Raw genomic sequence first — 18,885 nt, 5'->3', positions numbered from 1 at the left:
TCACCTGAGTTCACATGCAGGAACACGTACACTAAGAGTTTGAAGAAAATGAATTCCAAGTGTAAGCACCTCAGGGATATTGAAATCAACACACTATCAAAACCCTGGAAATCTCAATTTACTGAAAATAACTGACTACATTTTTAAAGTTAGGCCACTAACTTTGCTGCCACTAGCTAGAAAAAAGGAATTTTGAAACAAAACTTGGTGCTGTCATTCAAGAGCAAAATACTGGCAAATAAGAAAGAAGGGAAAGCCAAAGGTAACACCAACCCCTCCTCGCTGCCCATCCACGTGTATGGAGCGAATGTGGTCGGCCAGGTCCGGGCTGGAGCTGAAGCAGGCGTGGCAGTGGTCCCAGCAGCAGGTATAGGCAATGCTCTTGGCAGAGGAGGCAGCAACTCCCTGCCCATTCATCATCACCGGCGTGGAACGCCCGCTGGAAATTGTGCTGTCTACGTCCATGATAGTGCTGCTTATGCTGCAAGACAGAAAAAACCAAAAATGAAATCCAAGTTTGTATTTGTTGCATGTTAACAGAGCAAATCCAAATCATAGCTCTTTTGTTTCAGATCTATTTAGACAGGTTGGAAAGCAAACCTTGCACAAATTTATTATTTATAATATGTGTGGTGCATTGCTTTATTAATAAATGTACAGTTAGGAAACAGCTACTATTATCAACAACAGTTGATAACAGCTACTATTATCAACAACAGTGCTTCTGCTCACTGGGAACAAAAGGGAGGAATGCAAAATCCTGCATATATTGATTGAGTCCAGCATCCCCTGCCAACACTAGAGCCTTAAGAAGAATACAGCACTTCAGTTCTACCCAGGGTTTAAAGCACTCCCACATGGCCCCAGCATAGTTTCCCTCGCGTGCATGGTCTAAACTGTTTGTTTTGGTTTTGCAAAACGATTCCAGAGGCCAGAATCAGCAGAGGAAATCTGTGGCCAGCAGGGGTCACTTCCATCAGCCTTTCTGCTCTGCACCTCGGCAGATAGAGACAAGCATCAAACGGATCCGAAAAAACTTGCAGAGATGATGCTCTTTCCCTATATAAGCATAAACTATGGAGATGGATGTTCCTCCTCAGTAAATACCTACTGATACACCTTTTTTATCTTGTGAACCTGCTCAGTTCCCATGAGAGCATTTAAGTTTTTCTCTTCCACGAAGCCGCAGCATCACAGAACAGCTCATCTTTGACAGAACCTCCAAGACCAGGTGGTGAAATTTGCTCAAACAGGAACGAATGAGATCAGCTTGCCTGTGTTGTTGTCCAGTGGAGTTGTCAATGGGTGTGTTCAAAGGCTGGCATTTCTGCTATTAACAATTTTCTCAATGGCTGACTAACCTTGTTCTGGGGGAGGGGGGAAGTTTCCCAGCACCTCGTCAGAATTTCCAGTGCTGCAACTTCTGTCTCTTGTCTCTCATCCTTGGCAGCTGCAGGGCTGAGATGACTCTGCCTCCTCCATTGTTAACCCTCCCTATCAGATCACAGAACACAGAAAAACCCTGCCCTCCTCCTCCCAAAACTGAACTCATGCACTCGGCCTCTCCATGCTCTGGATTTGCTTCAGCACCCAAACCACTTTGGAGAGCCTCCACCAGATCCTCCCAGTACAACTGGGATGTGTTCAACTATTCTGCTTTTAAGGTACAGGTGCTGTTCCTTATTTTGACCATCACTGTTTATATGCCCAGTACTGTTCTATAACACACTGAGATGAATGACAGAAAAACCACCGTTAGTCAAAATCTGAAGATACCATTAACATATTTGCTCCTCTGCTGTAAGAGTCTCTCCTACTGATTTCTCACATTATCTGTATCTTTCTGAATCACTACAACGCTAGCAGGTTTTTTCTGTGACAGATTTTAAAATAATCACAGATATTTGCTTTGTTTAGATTTCCCATTCTCACCCACCATGTAGATCCCAGTGCTTTTATCAATAAAAAGTGACTTGTCTTGGTCTAAATAACAGATTCCCTTTAGCAATGCTCCCAGTTACAAGTTGTAGTTTTAACTACCCTGGGTAATTTGGTTTCATGAACCAACACTTATCTCAAGAGATACCAGCAACATAACAAATCCCAACCACAGAATCCTTAAAAATCATCTTCCAGTTCCATCTATTATTAAAACTGACCAACTACTTCAGGCCTTTGTCTTCCAAATTAAAAAGAAAGATACCTTTTAAACACCTTTTGCTTTAATGAAGGTATATCAAATGCAGAGTTCCTAAATGCTACACCAACACCACATGCCTTTCTTCCACCCCCGTCCCAGTTACAAACAAGGCGTAACAATTTAGAAGGCACAGATCCTACCCACGGAAGTCATACAGGCTATTTGCTGCTACACAGTCAATTTCCATGTGTCCACTATCTTTACCTTCTTCCCTTTTCTACACCCTGAATACACAGAGCTTTCCATGCTCCCTCCCCATGTCTCACTTCCTTCCCCAGTAATATTGATTCCTTTTATGACATACAATCAATCTCCCAATCTGTCACTAGCAAGTAAAAAAGTATTCCACTGGCCCTGAGCTGAAGCTCCCAGCCCCAAGAGCATTAAGAGCCACTAACTACAGGCACTGTAACAGCATTTTAGGATCCCTGGAGGAAATTGTCACAAGCTTTATCACCAAAACCTGTTGCAAGTAATCCTAATTTTTCCACTGTGCCAGGCTCACAATAGATGCAATTATGAGACTGACATCTTCTCCTTCCTCAACTGATGCCTAGGCCAAAAAATGATCCCAAAAATAAAGCCTGCAAAACTGTACTGTGAAAGCAGAATTTACCCATAATGACAGAAAAACTGAACAATTAATTACAGTTAATTGTGCCACCACCTCACCTCCCCCTCAGTTTAAGCTATCCAAATGCAGCTTTCTCAAAACCACACTTGGAACTAGGTTTGGACACACAGCATGGCACAGAGCCCAACCACTTCTGCCACAGACAGAGCTGTTACACGGATCAGTGGTCCCGACAGGAAGCTGCTCAGCCAAGGATGGCAAAGCACTGCACACACAGCACTCGTGCAACAGCTGCCTCACACCAGCTCAGCTCCATAAATAACCTGCCTTTCCCACAGCTGAAAGGTACCAAAGGAAACTGCTTCCCAACCCTTGCAAGGAGGAGTTCGAGCTTCAAAGCTATTTCCAGTCAGTACGAGTTTCTACACCACAGCCAGCATTAGGGCTGCTCTCACACACCCCACAAACACTGCAAGCAGATTTCTGACTGAGGGGATGTGTGGTGCTGCTGACCACAGGCAGAGTATGAGAGTATTTAACAGCTCCCTGGGTTTACAGTCTGGTCTCAAGTGGGAAAGCAATGAGAAAACATAACCCTGAACAAGTTCTGTGAAAGCATTTTGGGGCAGGGGAAAAGTGCACGCTCACACAGGTGTATGAGGTTTCTCCATTCCACAGGCGTGAAATCCACTTAATTCCTCTAAGAGGAGATAAAAAACCCCCTGAAAATTATCAACCCAAACCATGACAGTTTAGTTCACATTGCCAGTGCAGTGAAACATACCTTGACACAAAATCACAGGTCTCCAATTTTACAGCCTAAGGAATGCAAATGCTTAGGCTTTGTGGTTTATTTATAAGCTATCTACCTTCTTCTGGAGAAAAATATGTAAAAATCAACTGATCCCAGCAAAAGCTATCATGACAAGTGGGGTTATTAAGGACATAAGAAACCAGTAACAAGCTAATTTAGTTATTACTGTTTAAATGTTTGCTGGGTTCAGGTTTAATAGCCTAAGTGTTTGCTAAGGGCTAACAGATTAACACGGTATCAAAATTTTGTATCAGAGGAACTGGAATAAAAAAGGCTGCCCACAGCACTTATACCAAGTAGAAGAATATAGAATTTGGAAACTGAGAAGGAAGTGCTACACTGAACCACGATTCTATATACCATTCAAAATCCTCTCTAAAAATGGGAAAAAATATAACTCTAATCCAGTTGAGCAAAAACAGCTTAATATTTAAGATAAAATGCCCTCCTTCCTTCCAGAAACTCACTGCCCTAGCCATTTCTTCTCTAGTATCTGTTAAATAAAAATGCAACACACATTGTTTTTGTTTCCTCTTCTGTGCCTCCAGAACCAGCGTATTTCAGGTGATCAGGTGCCTCCCAGTACTAAGAAATCTAGAATTAGTTTCTGCCTCACTAAGCAAGTTCTGTCCCTCACTAAAGAGGCAAAGGCTGCAAAGAGAATCTGTGAAAGACCAGTGCCCAGCACAGCTCAAGTGTATGTGGTTTTCTCTCGTCTTACACTGAGAAAGTATCAGGAAGCTTTTCAGAGAATAGTCTGCAGTGTATGTAACATCAAAGACACCGACTTGGGCGGTCTCTTGACCTGCCCATTTCCAGATGAAGCAGAAAGATAAGTTTTACAGTCAGAGCTGTGGCTGCTACTAAGTCTCTGAAGACTTAACTGCAACACTGTGTCTGTTAGAGCTTGCCAATTCACCCACTTTTTTGATTCTCAGAATTTCACTAAGGGGCTGAGGATAGGACACACAAGCAAATAAGATGTGTACACAAATACTCAGCCCAAGATGGGCTTGGACTACAGAAAAAGAGTGTGCACCGTTCAGTCCATGACTGGGGCTTTTCAATCCAATACAACTTTCTATCTGCTTGGGATGATCTAACAGAGGGAAAGGTTCCTTTACCAAGGGAAGGTAGTAATGGAAATTACACCATTCTGCTTTCTCAGCCCAAATCCTTAAAGCCTACAAGTGGGAAAATAATAATGTGCATAAGAGGAGAAAGCAAAGTAAGAAAAACACAGACATCCTGGTAACAGAACAGAGACACTGAAACAGATTTTAGCTAAGTTCAAGCAAGTCTCTCTGCCTATTGCTAAGTCCCTTTCTCGCAGGCAGGGGATCTGTTTGAAGCCTGCCTGCCACTATCAAAGCAGAATGACACGAGCAGAACGGAGGCGCTTGTGGCATTCCCCTCCTGCCAGTGACAGACAGGTCTGGGTTTGCTCCCAAGCTGTAGGCAGGCTCCAGCTCCATTGTAATGGATCTATAGACCATGGCCTGATGAAGAACATTAGACATTTGAGTTTCAGAGAGTTCAGCTCAGGGGTCATCCCAAACAATAGAGCATCAAAAACAGTCACTGCTGGAGAGAGCCTGCATACACAATAGCAGTTTTTAAGAAGCTCCATTCAAAAGGCTGACTAATTACTAAAATTTAGAACTGTTACAGCAAGCACAACATGATCTTGGAGCTTATGTTGTCCCTATTTTCAACCTAATCGAGCACCTGAATCAACCTGATGTAAAAATCACAGGTCTAGAGGCAAGAACTGAATGCCTTTCTGAAATGCCTTACTAAACCCACACTTCATTTCACCAAGTCTGCAAACACTGGCAGCATCTGCCAAATGCAGCAAGGTAGAACTGAAAACACAAAATCTTCTCAGAGGGGTCAGACATTTTTCTCTCCTCCTACAAATTTTCCCTCTACCAAGAGATCAACAGCTTAGAAAGAATAGTGACATTTAGAATGTGTTCATTAAGCAAAACCATGCAAGCTTAAATAGAGGAATCATTACCCCAAAGGCATTGTTTCAGGTCTTATTTTTACCTGTACTTATTTTACCTGTGGCTAGAAACAATGCAGTCTTCATTATCAAGAACATTAAGGTATTTTTAGCAGCACTTTCATGTTAGAAGGTTAGTGCTTACACAGTTAAATGCATCTAGCTGGTTACTTCAGTTCAAACTCTATTTAAAACAACCCTGAAACGAAAAATAATACCTAAAAACTTGTAAGATGCTGCTAGTCATTTTCACTTCACAGAAAACAAAAAGCATTTTTCAAGCACTTTAAATTCTGGATTATTCTGTTCCTTTAAGGATCTGAGCAAAATTAAGCCACTGTTGGAGTTTTGTAAATGTGGATATTTTCTATAGAGAAAAAAAACGAAATCCAAATTATTCCCAATTTAAAATGTACAGATTTTAAACTACGTATTATACACCTGGGCCCTAATTTTTGTGTACATTTAAATGTGAATAAAAATATAATGAGACTATGATGTAATGCATTAAATAAAATGGTATACTGCACATCACTGCTGACACACATATGGCTCTCCAAGGAGAGTGTTTTCCTCACTATGCCAAGTAATTCCTCTAATTCCTCCTATTGAATTTAACGAATGAAATGTCCAAAATTTATTCTTTCCCTGATTTTGTTAATCTTCCAGAAAAACAGAGAGGAGGAGGAGGATTAACATCAAAAAACCTGAAAGAACAGCAAAATAATTTCATTTTTAGTTTGCACCAAGTCCCATTAGCAACCATCCACTTGAAGGCAGAGCAGAGCCAGGCACAGAACACATGCACAAAAGCCCAATCAATTTGCTATTATACTTTTAATGTCTGCTAAACACAGTCCCTGTAGACCTTAACTGAAGTAACCTTCCCTGAGGCGAAACGCAGCCCTAACAGATGGGCCTTACACCGCGCCCCCGAGGGTCAAGCAGCCCTTCAGCCCGACCAACAGCAGCTCCTCTGGGGCACAGCACCTCCACCCGGGCCTGCTCCCAGCCCCACACGCTCCGCGCACGAGGTGACCGAAGGACCCAGCTGAATTCAGCTGACACCAAACGATCCTGACAGATCCTATATGGAAAAACCTCGCCTTGGAAAACACGGAATTAAAAATGAACAGCAATTGCAGCGAGCACACACTGCAGGGTGGCTGAAAGCATCATTGCTGAGCAGCCATTCAACTGCACACTACTGCGAGTTTTGAGAACAGTTTCTTCGGAAATACACTGATAACCCGGCCATGAAACATCAAACCAGCAGATTGCCTCTGAAACCAAACGCTACAACCCTTACTGGAAATAAGTAAACAGGTTAAGGATTTAAAAACAAACAAATAAACCAAGCAAAAATAAATACCCGGCTGGTTTCTTTCTCTTTAACTAGTCAGTGAAATACTCCGTCATTTCCCCTTTCAGCTGCAGCTACATTGGTTTAATCCATGAAGGAAGCTTAAGAAATAAAACTGAACTGTTACAGTCAGGTAAAAAAACCCCTCACAATAATGGGAGCAGTGTGAATGACAGTCAGTCACATCTCACAGCAACTTCAAGGGTTAAAACCTAGAAATCAACAGAAAAGCTTTTACCACCTGCAAGACTAAATCACAACTAGGTACTAATCCCAAAAGAAAACAAACAGCACCAACTGCAATCATTCAATTACAAGCACCAAGTCAAAACAGAAACATTGAAAGAAAATAATAATGACATGCTTAGTGACATCCCCCAGCACCTCATTATTTTCATTTCACTAAGGAAACTCGAGAGTGAAAACAAAAACTTCACAATTTTCCCCACTACTCCTATTACTTTCCAAGATAAGAGGTGGAAAATTGTGGTGTACAGCTCTGGCCAACGGACAAGTTCCACAAAAACAACAGCTTTTCAACACCACCAAATTCAAAGCAATTTGTGCTCACTACTTCCTAATGCAATGAAAGATCCAGTGAAGATAAATCCTCACGAAACCTCAAAATTATCTAATTATTAACCCTCAGCCCCCATCATTGAGAGGAGGATCTTTCACCTGTCCCATTTTAAAATATTTCCATCAATTCCAAACAGAGGAGCCAGAGATACAAAGATTAATAACAGATTAGATTAGTAACATTAGATTTTTGTCTCCTAAACAAAAGTAGAGGAAGAATAAATTCCTATGTTTTTGTGGTAAGATTTAATTTTTGCTGACATTCAATGAGTATTAAACAAACTTTAATGTCAATGTCTTTGTGAAGCTATTGTCAGAACATCTGCATGGGGGTACCAGTACACAATAAAATGCCCAAGGCAATTACACACAGGTGGCCAAGGAGTTTTCAGTTCATCTTTTGGCTGTAGGTTCTCCAAATAGTCATGCCAATTTAAAAGTAAGATTAAAAAAGAGCTCCCAAAACATGAGCAATCACCACGAGCCAGCAAATTTCGAGATTTATCTCACCTTTTTTGTTCCTCTCTCCATCTTTGGCAAATTTCATATTTTATGATGCATCTAGACTGGTAACAGATAAACTCCTGCTACTAAATTTCAGTACTTTATCGATATAATTCCCTAAGCTAAATATTAATGTTTCACAAGCAAAACAGTTTGTTTTACTTTAATGGATGTAGTTTGATTGTGGCATGAAAATACCATTATGCTTTAGAGCTCCTACAGTTCCTTTTCATTGAAGCAGCTACCAGCCCAGAGAGAATCTTCAAAGGAGACAGAAAGCAACTCCAGCTACCTGCATATCTAAGGTTTTTTTTTGGCTGATTTTGCTGAGAAAACCATTTAAATAAATACTTTAAAAAGAAAGTATCCAAAATAATTTCATGATTGATAATGATCATTTGCTGAGTTCAGGAAAACCCACCACCAGTAAGAAAAATAGTGTATGTGGATAAACCATCATCAAAAAAACCCCAAAAAACCAGAGCAAACAGAGAATGCCAAACACTAAATGGCTGCCAAAGAGAAAAATTACTCAGCAAGAAATCAGAATACCTGGATCAAAAAAGTAAGCCAGGACTACATGAAGTGAAAGTCCACCACTGAGTTTTGAAGGCAGCACCTTCTCTTGGCACATGACACCCACAAAGACCCCGGGCAGACAGACAGAACTGACTCCACAGCCCTTCACAGGCAAGGCAGGCAAAGCAGGATGGGCAAAAATAAGTAAAAGCTACATTAAGACAACATAAAGAAAAAAAGACCTTCACTTCCAGGGCTGCATGACTAAGAAAGAACCCACTCACCTGGAAGCACTTGTGCTTCTGAATCACGTAAGCATTTTTCTGGAAATCAAACCTATCAAATCTATGCTTTACATTGATTATTCTAACAAAACCTTCTCAAAGTGAACAGACTCAAAAAGTGTTCACAAATCAATCTTCAAAGCAAGACTGCAAAATTCTGTATAAAATATATGTACTGTTATATGACTACAAAGCAAGCAACAACAGAAAATAAAATAATCAAGGGAGAGAAATTTATATAGCATGGCAAGTGGCAACACTAAAAACTTGTTTTTAAATTCTTTTTGAAGCAGCAGCTTCTTTTAGAGTAAAGCTGCGTCTAGGTAAGGCATAAACACCTAGAAAAGGGAACACTGCAAACACTTCAGCCTGATAATATAAAACCCGGGAAGATAGGAAAGCTCTTTGAGATAGAGAAATTGAAGGAACTTAAAATAACAAACACGCACAGGAAACAAAACAAGACTGAGAAAGTGTGTTATGATTCACCACCTCTAGAGCTGTTTCCACTCTCCTGGATCACTTGATTTGATTACATAGATTGTTATTCCTAGAATATTTGAGATCATAATACTTGCATAACACAAACCAGGGCATCACAGGATTTGTAGCATACAGAGAAACTGGAAACACAAGGAGGAAATTTGGAATGCCAAAATATCCGAGCAGCAGTGCAAAAATAGAGCAGGTTAAACATATGGGCCTTGTGATATGACAGCACAAAGATGACATTCTGCAAAAGGATTACACAAATCAAGAAACTGTACTCGATTCTGCCTTGAAGATACAAATAAAACTGCCTTCCATTTCTGGGAACCATGTTATCTTCAGCTCAATAATCTCCCTGAAAAGTTAGAGAACAGCAACAAGTGGCTCACAATTTTCAGTCTTTACTGATAAAGGAGTGTGTTAAGTAGCACAGCTTAGGAGAAGCAGAGAAGAAAAACACCCACTAAAGAACCACCAGAAACAATTTATTCTTTTAACAGTGCTTCCCACTTTGAGAACCATCATCACTATGAAGTTGTGTAATCAGCACTGGAAGATAGCAGCCTTCAGGTGTGGTGTCAAGGAAATTTCATCTGCTGTAGGTATTACCCTCCCATTCTCTCAACCCCAAAACACAGAAAATAAATAGAACATAAAATGACCAAAGAAAGATGCAAACTCACAGAGCAGATCTAAAAAGTTTCAGTTATCATCATGTTAAATTAACTTAAAACAGAGAAAAACACACAGATAGGATAGCATTGTAGTAAGTAGCAGCCTTGTCTATTTCTACCTCAGTGAATACTTGTTCCTTCAAGTATTAACCATACATCAAAAGCAAAGAAACCAGCAAAGTACAAGTCCACTAACTGGCTTAATTCATAACAAAAAGGCCATAAATTAAGGTTTGGCTCCTGTTCTGCAGGACACTGAATTAACTTCCACTTGTACAACTGTCTAAGCTGTAACTTAACATTCAAGTCATCCTAAGGAAGTCTACTTAAAGACATGCCAAAAGGAGTTTATTTCAAAGGAAAAACTAATGTTTACATTTCTTTGTTTGCACATATTGAAAATATTTTCTTTGCATTTTTAAGATTTCTTTTTTCATTTGGAACCTAAGTCATTACTACAGCACAATAAACTAAAATGCTCAAAATAAGGACTTTACTGCAATTTTACAGGGGAGCTAGTAATTTATACAAAAGGCTACATGGAATGACATTAATAGTAAGTGGAAATTATTTATGCTACGTTCTTATTTAGGCACATTTAATAAATCATAATACCACTGCATGAGCCAACAGTAAGTTTTTTACAAGTCTCAACTCAAACCACCAAGGAGCAGTTTACTCCCTCTGACATTATACAAGCTGTTTGAATTAGAGTTCTCCTCTATGGTGCATCAGGATGACAACAGGACTCTCAAAATCATAGATCTTTTGCTTTTCTCTATCAAATATCTTGGCATATACCTTAAGTAACCTCTATCAAATAAAGAAAGTATTCATTAAACATTAGCAACAGAAGTTCAGCGAAATTTATTTAAGAATGTAAACTCTAGTATAGAGAAGAAAATTAGATATGGGAAAAGAAATCCCAGGTCTTTCTTGCTTTACATTTTACCATTCTTAAGGGGAGAAAAAAGTACTTCAGCATCTCAAAAGGCTTCAAAATTTTTCCCCAGTTCTTTGTTGGTTTTGAATGCTGCAAAACCACAACTGTAATCATTATCTCTGAGTATCACAAAACCAATGATAAGCAGCAAGCATAACATGGAATACTTATATTTCATTTTCTAAAACAAATATTTTTTGAACAACCCCAGACAGAAAGCACACAGTTATAAAAAAGAATCAGTTACATAGATAGATAGCCAAAGAAATCTCTACCTCAGGGAATCTTACAAAATCATCACTTTGTATTTCTGCAAGTCATGCCATCGTGTTAGTTTAACAGCAACAGGGAGAATGGATAAAACTCACTGTTCATACAAAGAAGTTCCTTACCCTCTTCTGCCCTTGCTCAACTTAACTGGAGATTACATTCCCACCTGTCTCAAGGACTCCCTGCAATTACTTGGCTACTTTACAGCAGAGACCAATTTTTCACTTTCTTTGGGTTAGGTTCTCTTTTTCCCCTCAGGCTATTAGACAGATCTCATTCCCTCTCATCCCAGAAGTTTTCTGTGTGCATCTCACATCATCCCCTTGCCAGAAACCTCTATTCCTGTCAGCTCCATCTGCTTTTCATCTCCCTGCTCTGCCGTGCACCACTTTCCCAGCCAAGAGCAGACTGCTCTACAACCACCCCAGGCAAGGGGTTCTGGTTCTAGGTGGATTTCCACACTGCTGATTTCCATGCCAGCTCCCCGTGCTGCTCATTCCCCCATCGTTCCTCTCCAACTGGGCAGGGGTTTTAAAAAATATGTAAATATATGAAAGGTACTAGAAAGCTGTGGAAAGATCTGAGCACGAGTGGTATGGTAGAACATTTCCATGTTGGTTTTATCTGTGACCAGCTCCAGCAATGTGATGTCACATCTCTGCCAAACGGCTGTTCAGGCTGTGACACTCTGCTTAACTTCATTGGAAATGAAACAGGGAAAGCAAAAAAAAAAAAAAGACAGTTTTTTTTCCATTACTGCCTAGGAAATTCCCTAAAAAAACCCATCTATTAAACCTTGTATTTAGAAGTTACCAGACTTGATGATGTCACAAAGTTAACACAAAATGCACACAGACCGGTGTGGACGCTCAAATCCTACATAAAAGCAAAACTAATTCTGTCTTACACTGAAGAGGAAAATGTTTTTCTCAAATTGTATGAAGTATATTTACATCTTACTACAATAACTATAACAGCTCATTATACCAAGCTCTTTCATCTAGTTCACAAAAAGACCTCATGTTAACCACTCAATTATACCAACCAACAGCTTTAGTAATAAAGATACTCACCATACAAAATATCTGGGCTGTTTTGTCTACCCATCAAAAGCTATTTTCTCCCGTGCCAGAAAGGCCTGAACATAACCATTACAGAAACAAGGGGTTTATTTTGCAATTTGAAAGCAAATAACTACAGCAACAATAAATGCAGTTAGAAATACCGCAAATACAATTTTCAGCAGAATTTCTGAAACTCGGGTAAACTTCTCTATAGCTCACTGTGACACGGCAATATTATACACATTTTAAAAAAAATTTAACGACTTAACCACCTTGCCATAAGTGCTAATGAATGATTCTTCACTTCCTGCATAGGAACAAGTGAGACTATGCAGCAAAGAGAGGCCTGAAGCACTTTTTAATCTGGTCACATGGATCCATGAAACACACCTATTAGTACCACATGTCCTCAGGATTGTATTTCAAATTTACTGTTCTGCCTTCATAAGTGTCACTCATACAACTTGCGTGCCACTGCCAAGTCAATCTTGAAAGTTCTTCACTTCCAAGATTTTAAAAGATAGATAAAATAAAGACTAGAAATAAAACCAATATTTTTAAATCAGCATAAATCTTAAAAGTTGACAAAGCCTTCATTTTACATGAGATTTAAAAAACTCAGAGTAGAGCCTGGAATTTTCATGTGTAAACCTCTTATCTTTCAACCCATTAGTTCCACACTGTCATTTCACTCAGCAAAATGAAAAAACATCATAATCTGAAGCACAGAAAAGTTTACTACTGAAAAACTTATCTGAAATGTGTTTTCCAAACCGCTTATCTATTAAATAGGAACAGAATAATAACATTCCTAGAAGTATTTTGCACGTCTTATGTGGTTAAGAACACAAATTGTCAATGAGTGTTACTGAATACTCCTTGAGTCAGGGCCTCACAATAACTGACTCGATGGTGAATAACAAAAAACATGGAAAGGTTATCCTCCTTCCAAAACAAACCCAAAAAGAAAAAAAGGAAAAAAAAAAAAAAAAAAGAAGGAGAAAATAAAGCCCTACAAGTTCCATGAAAATGGCCTGTGAGATGGACATTATTTAGGGCTAAGCCTAAGGGAAAGACTGCTTCATAGGTGCAAAGACAACCTGTTACACTTGGCCTAGGAGCACACCAGTCAGCACTCCCGGCTCACGCAGCAGAACAGCTGATCCTGCAGCTTAAATGCACCTTTTGCACGCTCCTTGCCCAGCCAGGAGGAGCAGGGAGCAAAGGATACACTGCTCAGAAGGGTAAAGAGAATGTAAGAATAGTAAACCAGGGGTAACTTCTAGGTGACAGTAGAAAAAAAAGCTCTTCATACAGATTTACTACTTGAATTTATGCCCAACAACTTCAAACTGCAAGACCTACCACTGCTTTCTAAATCAAACAAAATCTGATGATGAAACTACTTCAGATTTAAATGTATTTCCATAATAAGTGTTCCAGTAAACAATATTTAAATTATTTCAGTAAACTAAGTGTTTGTAAGAAAATATCATAATTCAGCAGTAACAACAGCAGGGAGCTGCAGATGCATCTCCACCACGCTCAGCTCAGCTGGTTTACTCCCAAATCCATGCATTTGCTTAGGTCCAGCTTCAGTATTTATAGTTAACTGAACCATTATTTTTTCTTTTCACATCCTGTCAAATGTTTCTCAGCATTGCAGCAAGACTAGCAGCTCCAGAGGACTCTGCAGGAACACATCCATCCTTTCAGCACAGGTCTCAAGTTGGGGAAAGGCACAAGAAAATGAGCAGCGTTCACGAGCTGATAATGGTCTTTGTTCCAACTGTAAATCCAGAGGATCACTAGGCTTGAATGCAGACTATTATTACTCAGCCAGCTGATCTGAGCTTGCTCACAAAAGTCACAGACAAACTCCTGCACAGCAGTGGGAACTTAGCACAATTCCCAGGGAAGAAATGGAACTGCTACAGATCAACGAGCTACCTGCCAGTCCTAGAGTTACTGCTCTGAACTCTCCTGCTGAGCTGAAAATGCCACCTTGGTTATTTATCCCAGGTGTCAGTCTGGCCTTTGCTTTTTCCTTTCTGGGTTTTCTGGGAGGGAAGATAAGCATGTTGTACTGCAGGCATGGAAAGAGAGGGTCAAAATTCACCCTAAATTTCAGGGCATCAGTAGTCACCTCTATATTTATTTCTTGTGTTATTATAAATACTGACCAATTTCCTACGAGTTATTTCTTTCTGTCAGCACATACTCTCAAAACACAATAAAATGTTAAAAATAGAAGCTGTTGAACAGTAGCTCTATTTTGACCATATGCAAGATTTTCCTCTTCATCTGCTTCATTTGTATTTGATATCACTACAGGAAAAATCAGAGATAACACAACGTGGAGAACGATAAAGAACATGCACAAGGAAATGGGAATTTGATCACTCGCGGAATTCAGGCCCTCTTACCACACCCTTTAATTCATTCAAATTTTCTAAAGAGGAAGCAAGAAAAAAAATCCCAAGCCCAGGGGCACGATCTGAATGTTACCAAACCTGCTGACAGCAGGAGAGTCTTTACCCAGTACACTCTCCTACCAGCTTCCCCCGGCTAAACCCAGGGTCTGAAAAGTCAAAACTGTTAGTTCCATCTCTTCCCTTTTCTCTCCTCTCCCTCCCCAGGGAATCTTACTTTACAGCACACTGAGAGTCAGACACCGAGCTCCTCAGGACTTCGGAGACACGGGGAGTCAGCAAAGGTCATGAAGCACTGTATAAGAAATTACTCCATATAAAACAACACTTAATAGACAAAATATCGTTCTCTAATAGCCACAGGACTTACATTTTAATTCAGAAGAGACCAAATCAACGAATGATTTATTCTTTCAGGATTTCAATGCATTAAGTCTAAACTGTTTCCAGCTCTTTCTTGCTATTTCACTATTCCAATTTACACTCTCTAACTCTTCAGCACATCCCTACCTTTTGCAACACACTGCTTGTCCTGTGTGATCATCTGAAAAGGCACAGGATTATGCTGTGGCTGCCTTCCAAGCAGCAGCAATCATTTGGATCACAATGTCAAGCCAGCAACTTGCTGAACTACATGTGACAAAAATAATAAAGCATTCTAACACGCTGCAGCAAAGAGTGCACACCAAACGAAATTTTCCAACCCCAGGAATAACAAATGGCACTCTGGGTAGCATTGCTCTTCTCCCACCAACTCAACCAGCAGGCCTTGGAATTACAGCACAAAACGCACTCTCAACACGCCAAGTTTCCATCGTGGCGGGTGAAGAGAAAACTTTGCAAAGATTTAAAACAAGGCACAGTCCTTATTTAAACCACTAAACACAAAGAGTCCCACTCCTGGTGTAAAGGGAAGGAGCAAGGACCCACACACGTGGAGCAAGAGGACCACGAGAACAATGACAGAGAAAGAAAGTAGCAACCAGCTCTGGAGGGCACAGGGCAAGGCACAATGACGCTACTTCCAGAAAACCCCTGCAAGTTATTTCTGTTATTTCCTCAACCCCGACACGCACTTGGATAAGATCAGGATTAGATTTAGACTTTCACTCTATGGAAAACAAGAAACTGTTATCTTAAAGCTCCTTCATGCACCGGGTGTTTTTCCAGATGTCTACTCCCATGCTTATGGGAGTCAATTGCATGTAAAATCTCAGCTTTTGAAACAAACAGAAAACAAACAAAACCTACAAACCCCAACATCCACACCCCCTCTGCACTCATAAGTTTAGAAGAAAGAAAACGTGATTTCTAGGAGTCTCAAAAGTCTGATGGAAACCAAAGACCTGAATTTTTTTCTGTCTTCTTAAGACTTAGGCCAATTACATGGTTTTGGGGAACTGACTCACGAGGGGTTTGCTGGGCTGGTTTCAATCTTCGAGGTTAGGTCTCGTCATGCCCCCTTTTCATTCTGAAACATGGGTACTTGTACAGTTACAAAGATTTTGATCTAACATATATTCAAAGTACATTTCTGGACCAAGCCACGTAATTCTCCACACTTAACAGTGAAACTATCTTAAGAAAATACAAATAAAATTCTAATTGTTACTTAACTGTAACTCTCGCAGGGAAGTCTGATACTTTTTCTGCTAAACGTATAGAAAAATCGTACGAGTTTCTTAAACTATTTGAAAGGACTAATTAGCAAGGGACACACAGCACTTCCACACTGTTTTTACGTCCTTTTTCCACCGTATTTTCAGTTTGTCAAGTACACTGTTGCATACAACATCCAGGAGAGCTGGATGTTGTTCTTTGAAATGCTCGAGTCAGTAGGCTGAAACAGACCTGAATGGTCGAATTCAACCATGTGTGAGAATTCGGTTGTGCCTTTTCACCACAACCGAGCTAGAGTTTTGGTAAAATGAAATATGCAGCTTTAACAAAAGCTCAAGAACTAACTCATCCTTACAGATTCTGAAATTCACAATTACAGAACTCATTCAAAGATGACTCTGAGCCTCACTCCACACCGTGCATTATTATTACTTGTGCACACGTAATGCAGGAAGGGCTGGTCTCCTTTTCATTTCAGCAAACTCGATTTTTTTTCCCTTTTATTTTAAGAGGCTTTCACTCGGTTTTCTCCCCCTAGAGCAGAGACCCTGTTGCGGGCGCAGGTAAAACCGCATCCAGAGATGCATTTCCCATCCCGAAGCTTCAGCACACCCCACCTGCGCTTTGCCGCAAGACACAGCCCTGAAGAGCCCCGAAAGCACCATCTGAGAAAAATCCGCAGCTTCCGAGGAAAGAGGCCCCGGAGGAGCAGGAGGAGGAGGCGGTAGCGCCCGGCGGGGCCGCTCGGGGCTCTCACGGCTCGGGGAGCGCCCCCTCCTCCGCGGCCAGGGCCGGGCAGCCGGGGGCCCGAGCAGCAGGGGCGGGGGCCCGGCACAAGTTGGCCGCAGAAACCTGTGGCTGCCGTGACAGCCCCGCGGCCGGTGGCGGGGCGGCGCCCGGGCGGCGGGGGCTGCCGAGGCGGGGACCGCGGGGCGCGGCGGACACTGACCTGTCCTCCGAGTCCATGCGGCTCAGGGGCTCCCCGTCCGAGGACATTTCCAGGCTGCCCCGCCGGCCGCCCGACGTGGCGCTGCCGCAGCTGCTGCCGCCGCCCGTGCCGGGGCCGGTGCCGTATCCCTCGTCGCCACCGCTGGACACGCTGCTGGAGCTGCTGCCGCCCCCGCCGCCGCCGCGGCCCGGCCCGTCCTCCTGGCTGCCCCGGGGGCCCTTGGGCTCCTCCTTGGCGTCGGCCTCGCTGCCGCCGCCGGGGCTCGGCGAGCGGGTCTCGTCGCTGCAGCAGCCGCTGCTCGTGCTGCTGCTGCTGCTGCCCACCAGGCTGCTCTCCTCCTCCTCGCCGCCCTCCTCCTCCTCTTCCTCCTCCTCGTCCTCGTCCTCCCCGTCCCCGGCCTGGCTGGCGCTCTCCGGGCTCGGCTCCGACATGCTCTCCGCCTCGCCGTTCAGCAGCAGCAGCGGCTCCGGCTCCGCCGCGGCCGAGGACGAAGGCGGCGGCGGCGGCGACGACGACGAGGAGGATCCGGCCCCACCGGCGGCCGCCGGCACCTCCGCCGCCACCTCCGCCTCCTCCTCCTCCTCGGCGGGCGCCGCCTGCCCGGGAAGGCGCCGCTGGGGCTCCGCCATGTCGCTGCAGCGAGCGGCCGCCATGGCGCCTGCGAGTCGCTGCCGCGCGCGCGGGGCCGGCCGCGGGCGTGCGCACGGCGGGGGCGTGCGCGCGCGGCCCCGTGCGCGCCCGCGCGGCCGGTGCGCGCTCCCGCCGCCGCCCGCGCGCGCCCCCCCCCCTTCCGTCGCCCTCCTCGCGCACCCGCACCGCCGGGGAGGGGCGGGGCGGGGCGGGGCCCGGCTCGTGCCGCCGCCGCCGCACGCGCTACGGAGCGCGCCGGGGGACAAACAACGCGGGGAGGGCGGAGCGAAGGGCGGTGGCGGGATCGCGGCTGAGTCTGCCGGGGATCCCAGCGTGAATCCCCCAGGAATCCCGGTTCGAATCCCCCGGGCCGCTGGAATGGCGTGATCCCGGCCCCCGGCTCCATAGATAGCGGGGAGTGCCGCGGGACGAACCGGGAACGAGGCGCTCCCGGTTGCCCCGCCTCGCTCCAGGAGAAATCCCGACGGCACCAGTGTCCCACAGCGGGGCAGCCAGGGACATTCCCGGCTGGCGCTGAAGAAGGAGCACAGCCGGAGCAGGGTGGCCCCGGCGGAGGGTGGGGCAGGCAGGGCTCCGGTGGCACCGGGCACGGCGGGTCCCCTCACGGACATTGGGGAGCCCTCGCGGACATTGCGGGTCCCCTCACGGGCACGGCGGTGGGGAAGGGGACACGGAGAAGCGCAGGGAACGGGAGGAGCGAGGCTCCTGCGAGGCGCTGAGGAGCGAGCCGGGCAGGAGTGCCGCAGCACGGCTCGGCCGAGGCAGGAAGGAGACGGGGAAAGGGTTCCAGGGCCGCTGGAAAAGGAGTGAGAAACGCCGTGCTGGGCAGGGAGGAGAGAGAATGAACCCCAGAGCAAACTGGCCCGAAACCTCTCCAGGCAGGGAAGAGGCTTCTCGGCTCCTGGGAAAAGCGGTGTGAGCAAAGGGGACTGTGAAGTATCGCAGGAT

At 43.7% G+C, this 18,885-nt stretch overlaps 1 protein-coding gene across 2 annotated transcripts in view; it reads right to left on the bottom strand.

Annotated features, from left to right (window-relative positions):
• The window catches only part of AEBP2 (AE binding protein 2), a 44,404-nt gene extending 26,375 nt beyond the window's left edge, over positions 1 to 18,029 (bottom strand). The window contains exons 1-2 of one of the 2 annotated variants that reach the window (XM_014275977.3): positions 17,287 to 18,029; positions 274 to 481 (exon numbers count right to left, since the gene is read on the bottom strand). In XM_014275977.3, coding sequence (XP_014131452.2) covers positions 274 to 481; positions 17,287 to 17,939 — 861 coding nt within the window. In that variant the 5' untranslated portion in view covers positions 17,940 to 18,029. The remainder of the gene's footprint in view (positions 1 to 273; positions 482 to 17,286) is intronic. The other variant, XM_014275978.3, reaches the window with a different exon arrangement.
• Positions 18,030 to 18,885: the final 856 nt, after the last annotated feature.

This window comes from Zonotrichia albicollis, chromosome 4 (genome assembly GCF_047830755.1).
Source record: "Zonotrichia albicollis isolate bZonAlb1 chromosome 4, bZonAlb1.hap1, whole genome shotgun sequence".
In the NCBI taxonomy this organism is placed as follows: Eukaryota; Metazoa; Chordata; class Aves; order Passeriformes; family Passerellidae; genus Zonotrichia; species Zonotrichia albicollis.
Note: the sequence above shows the minus strand (reverse complement) of the source record. Positions and strands in the feature narration are given on the sequence as shown.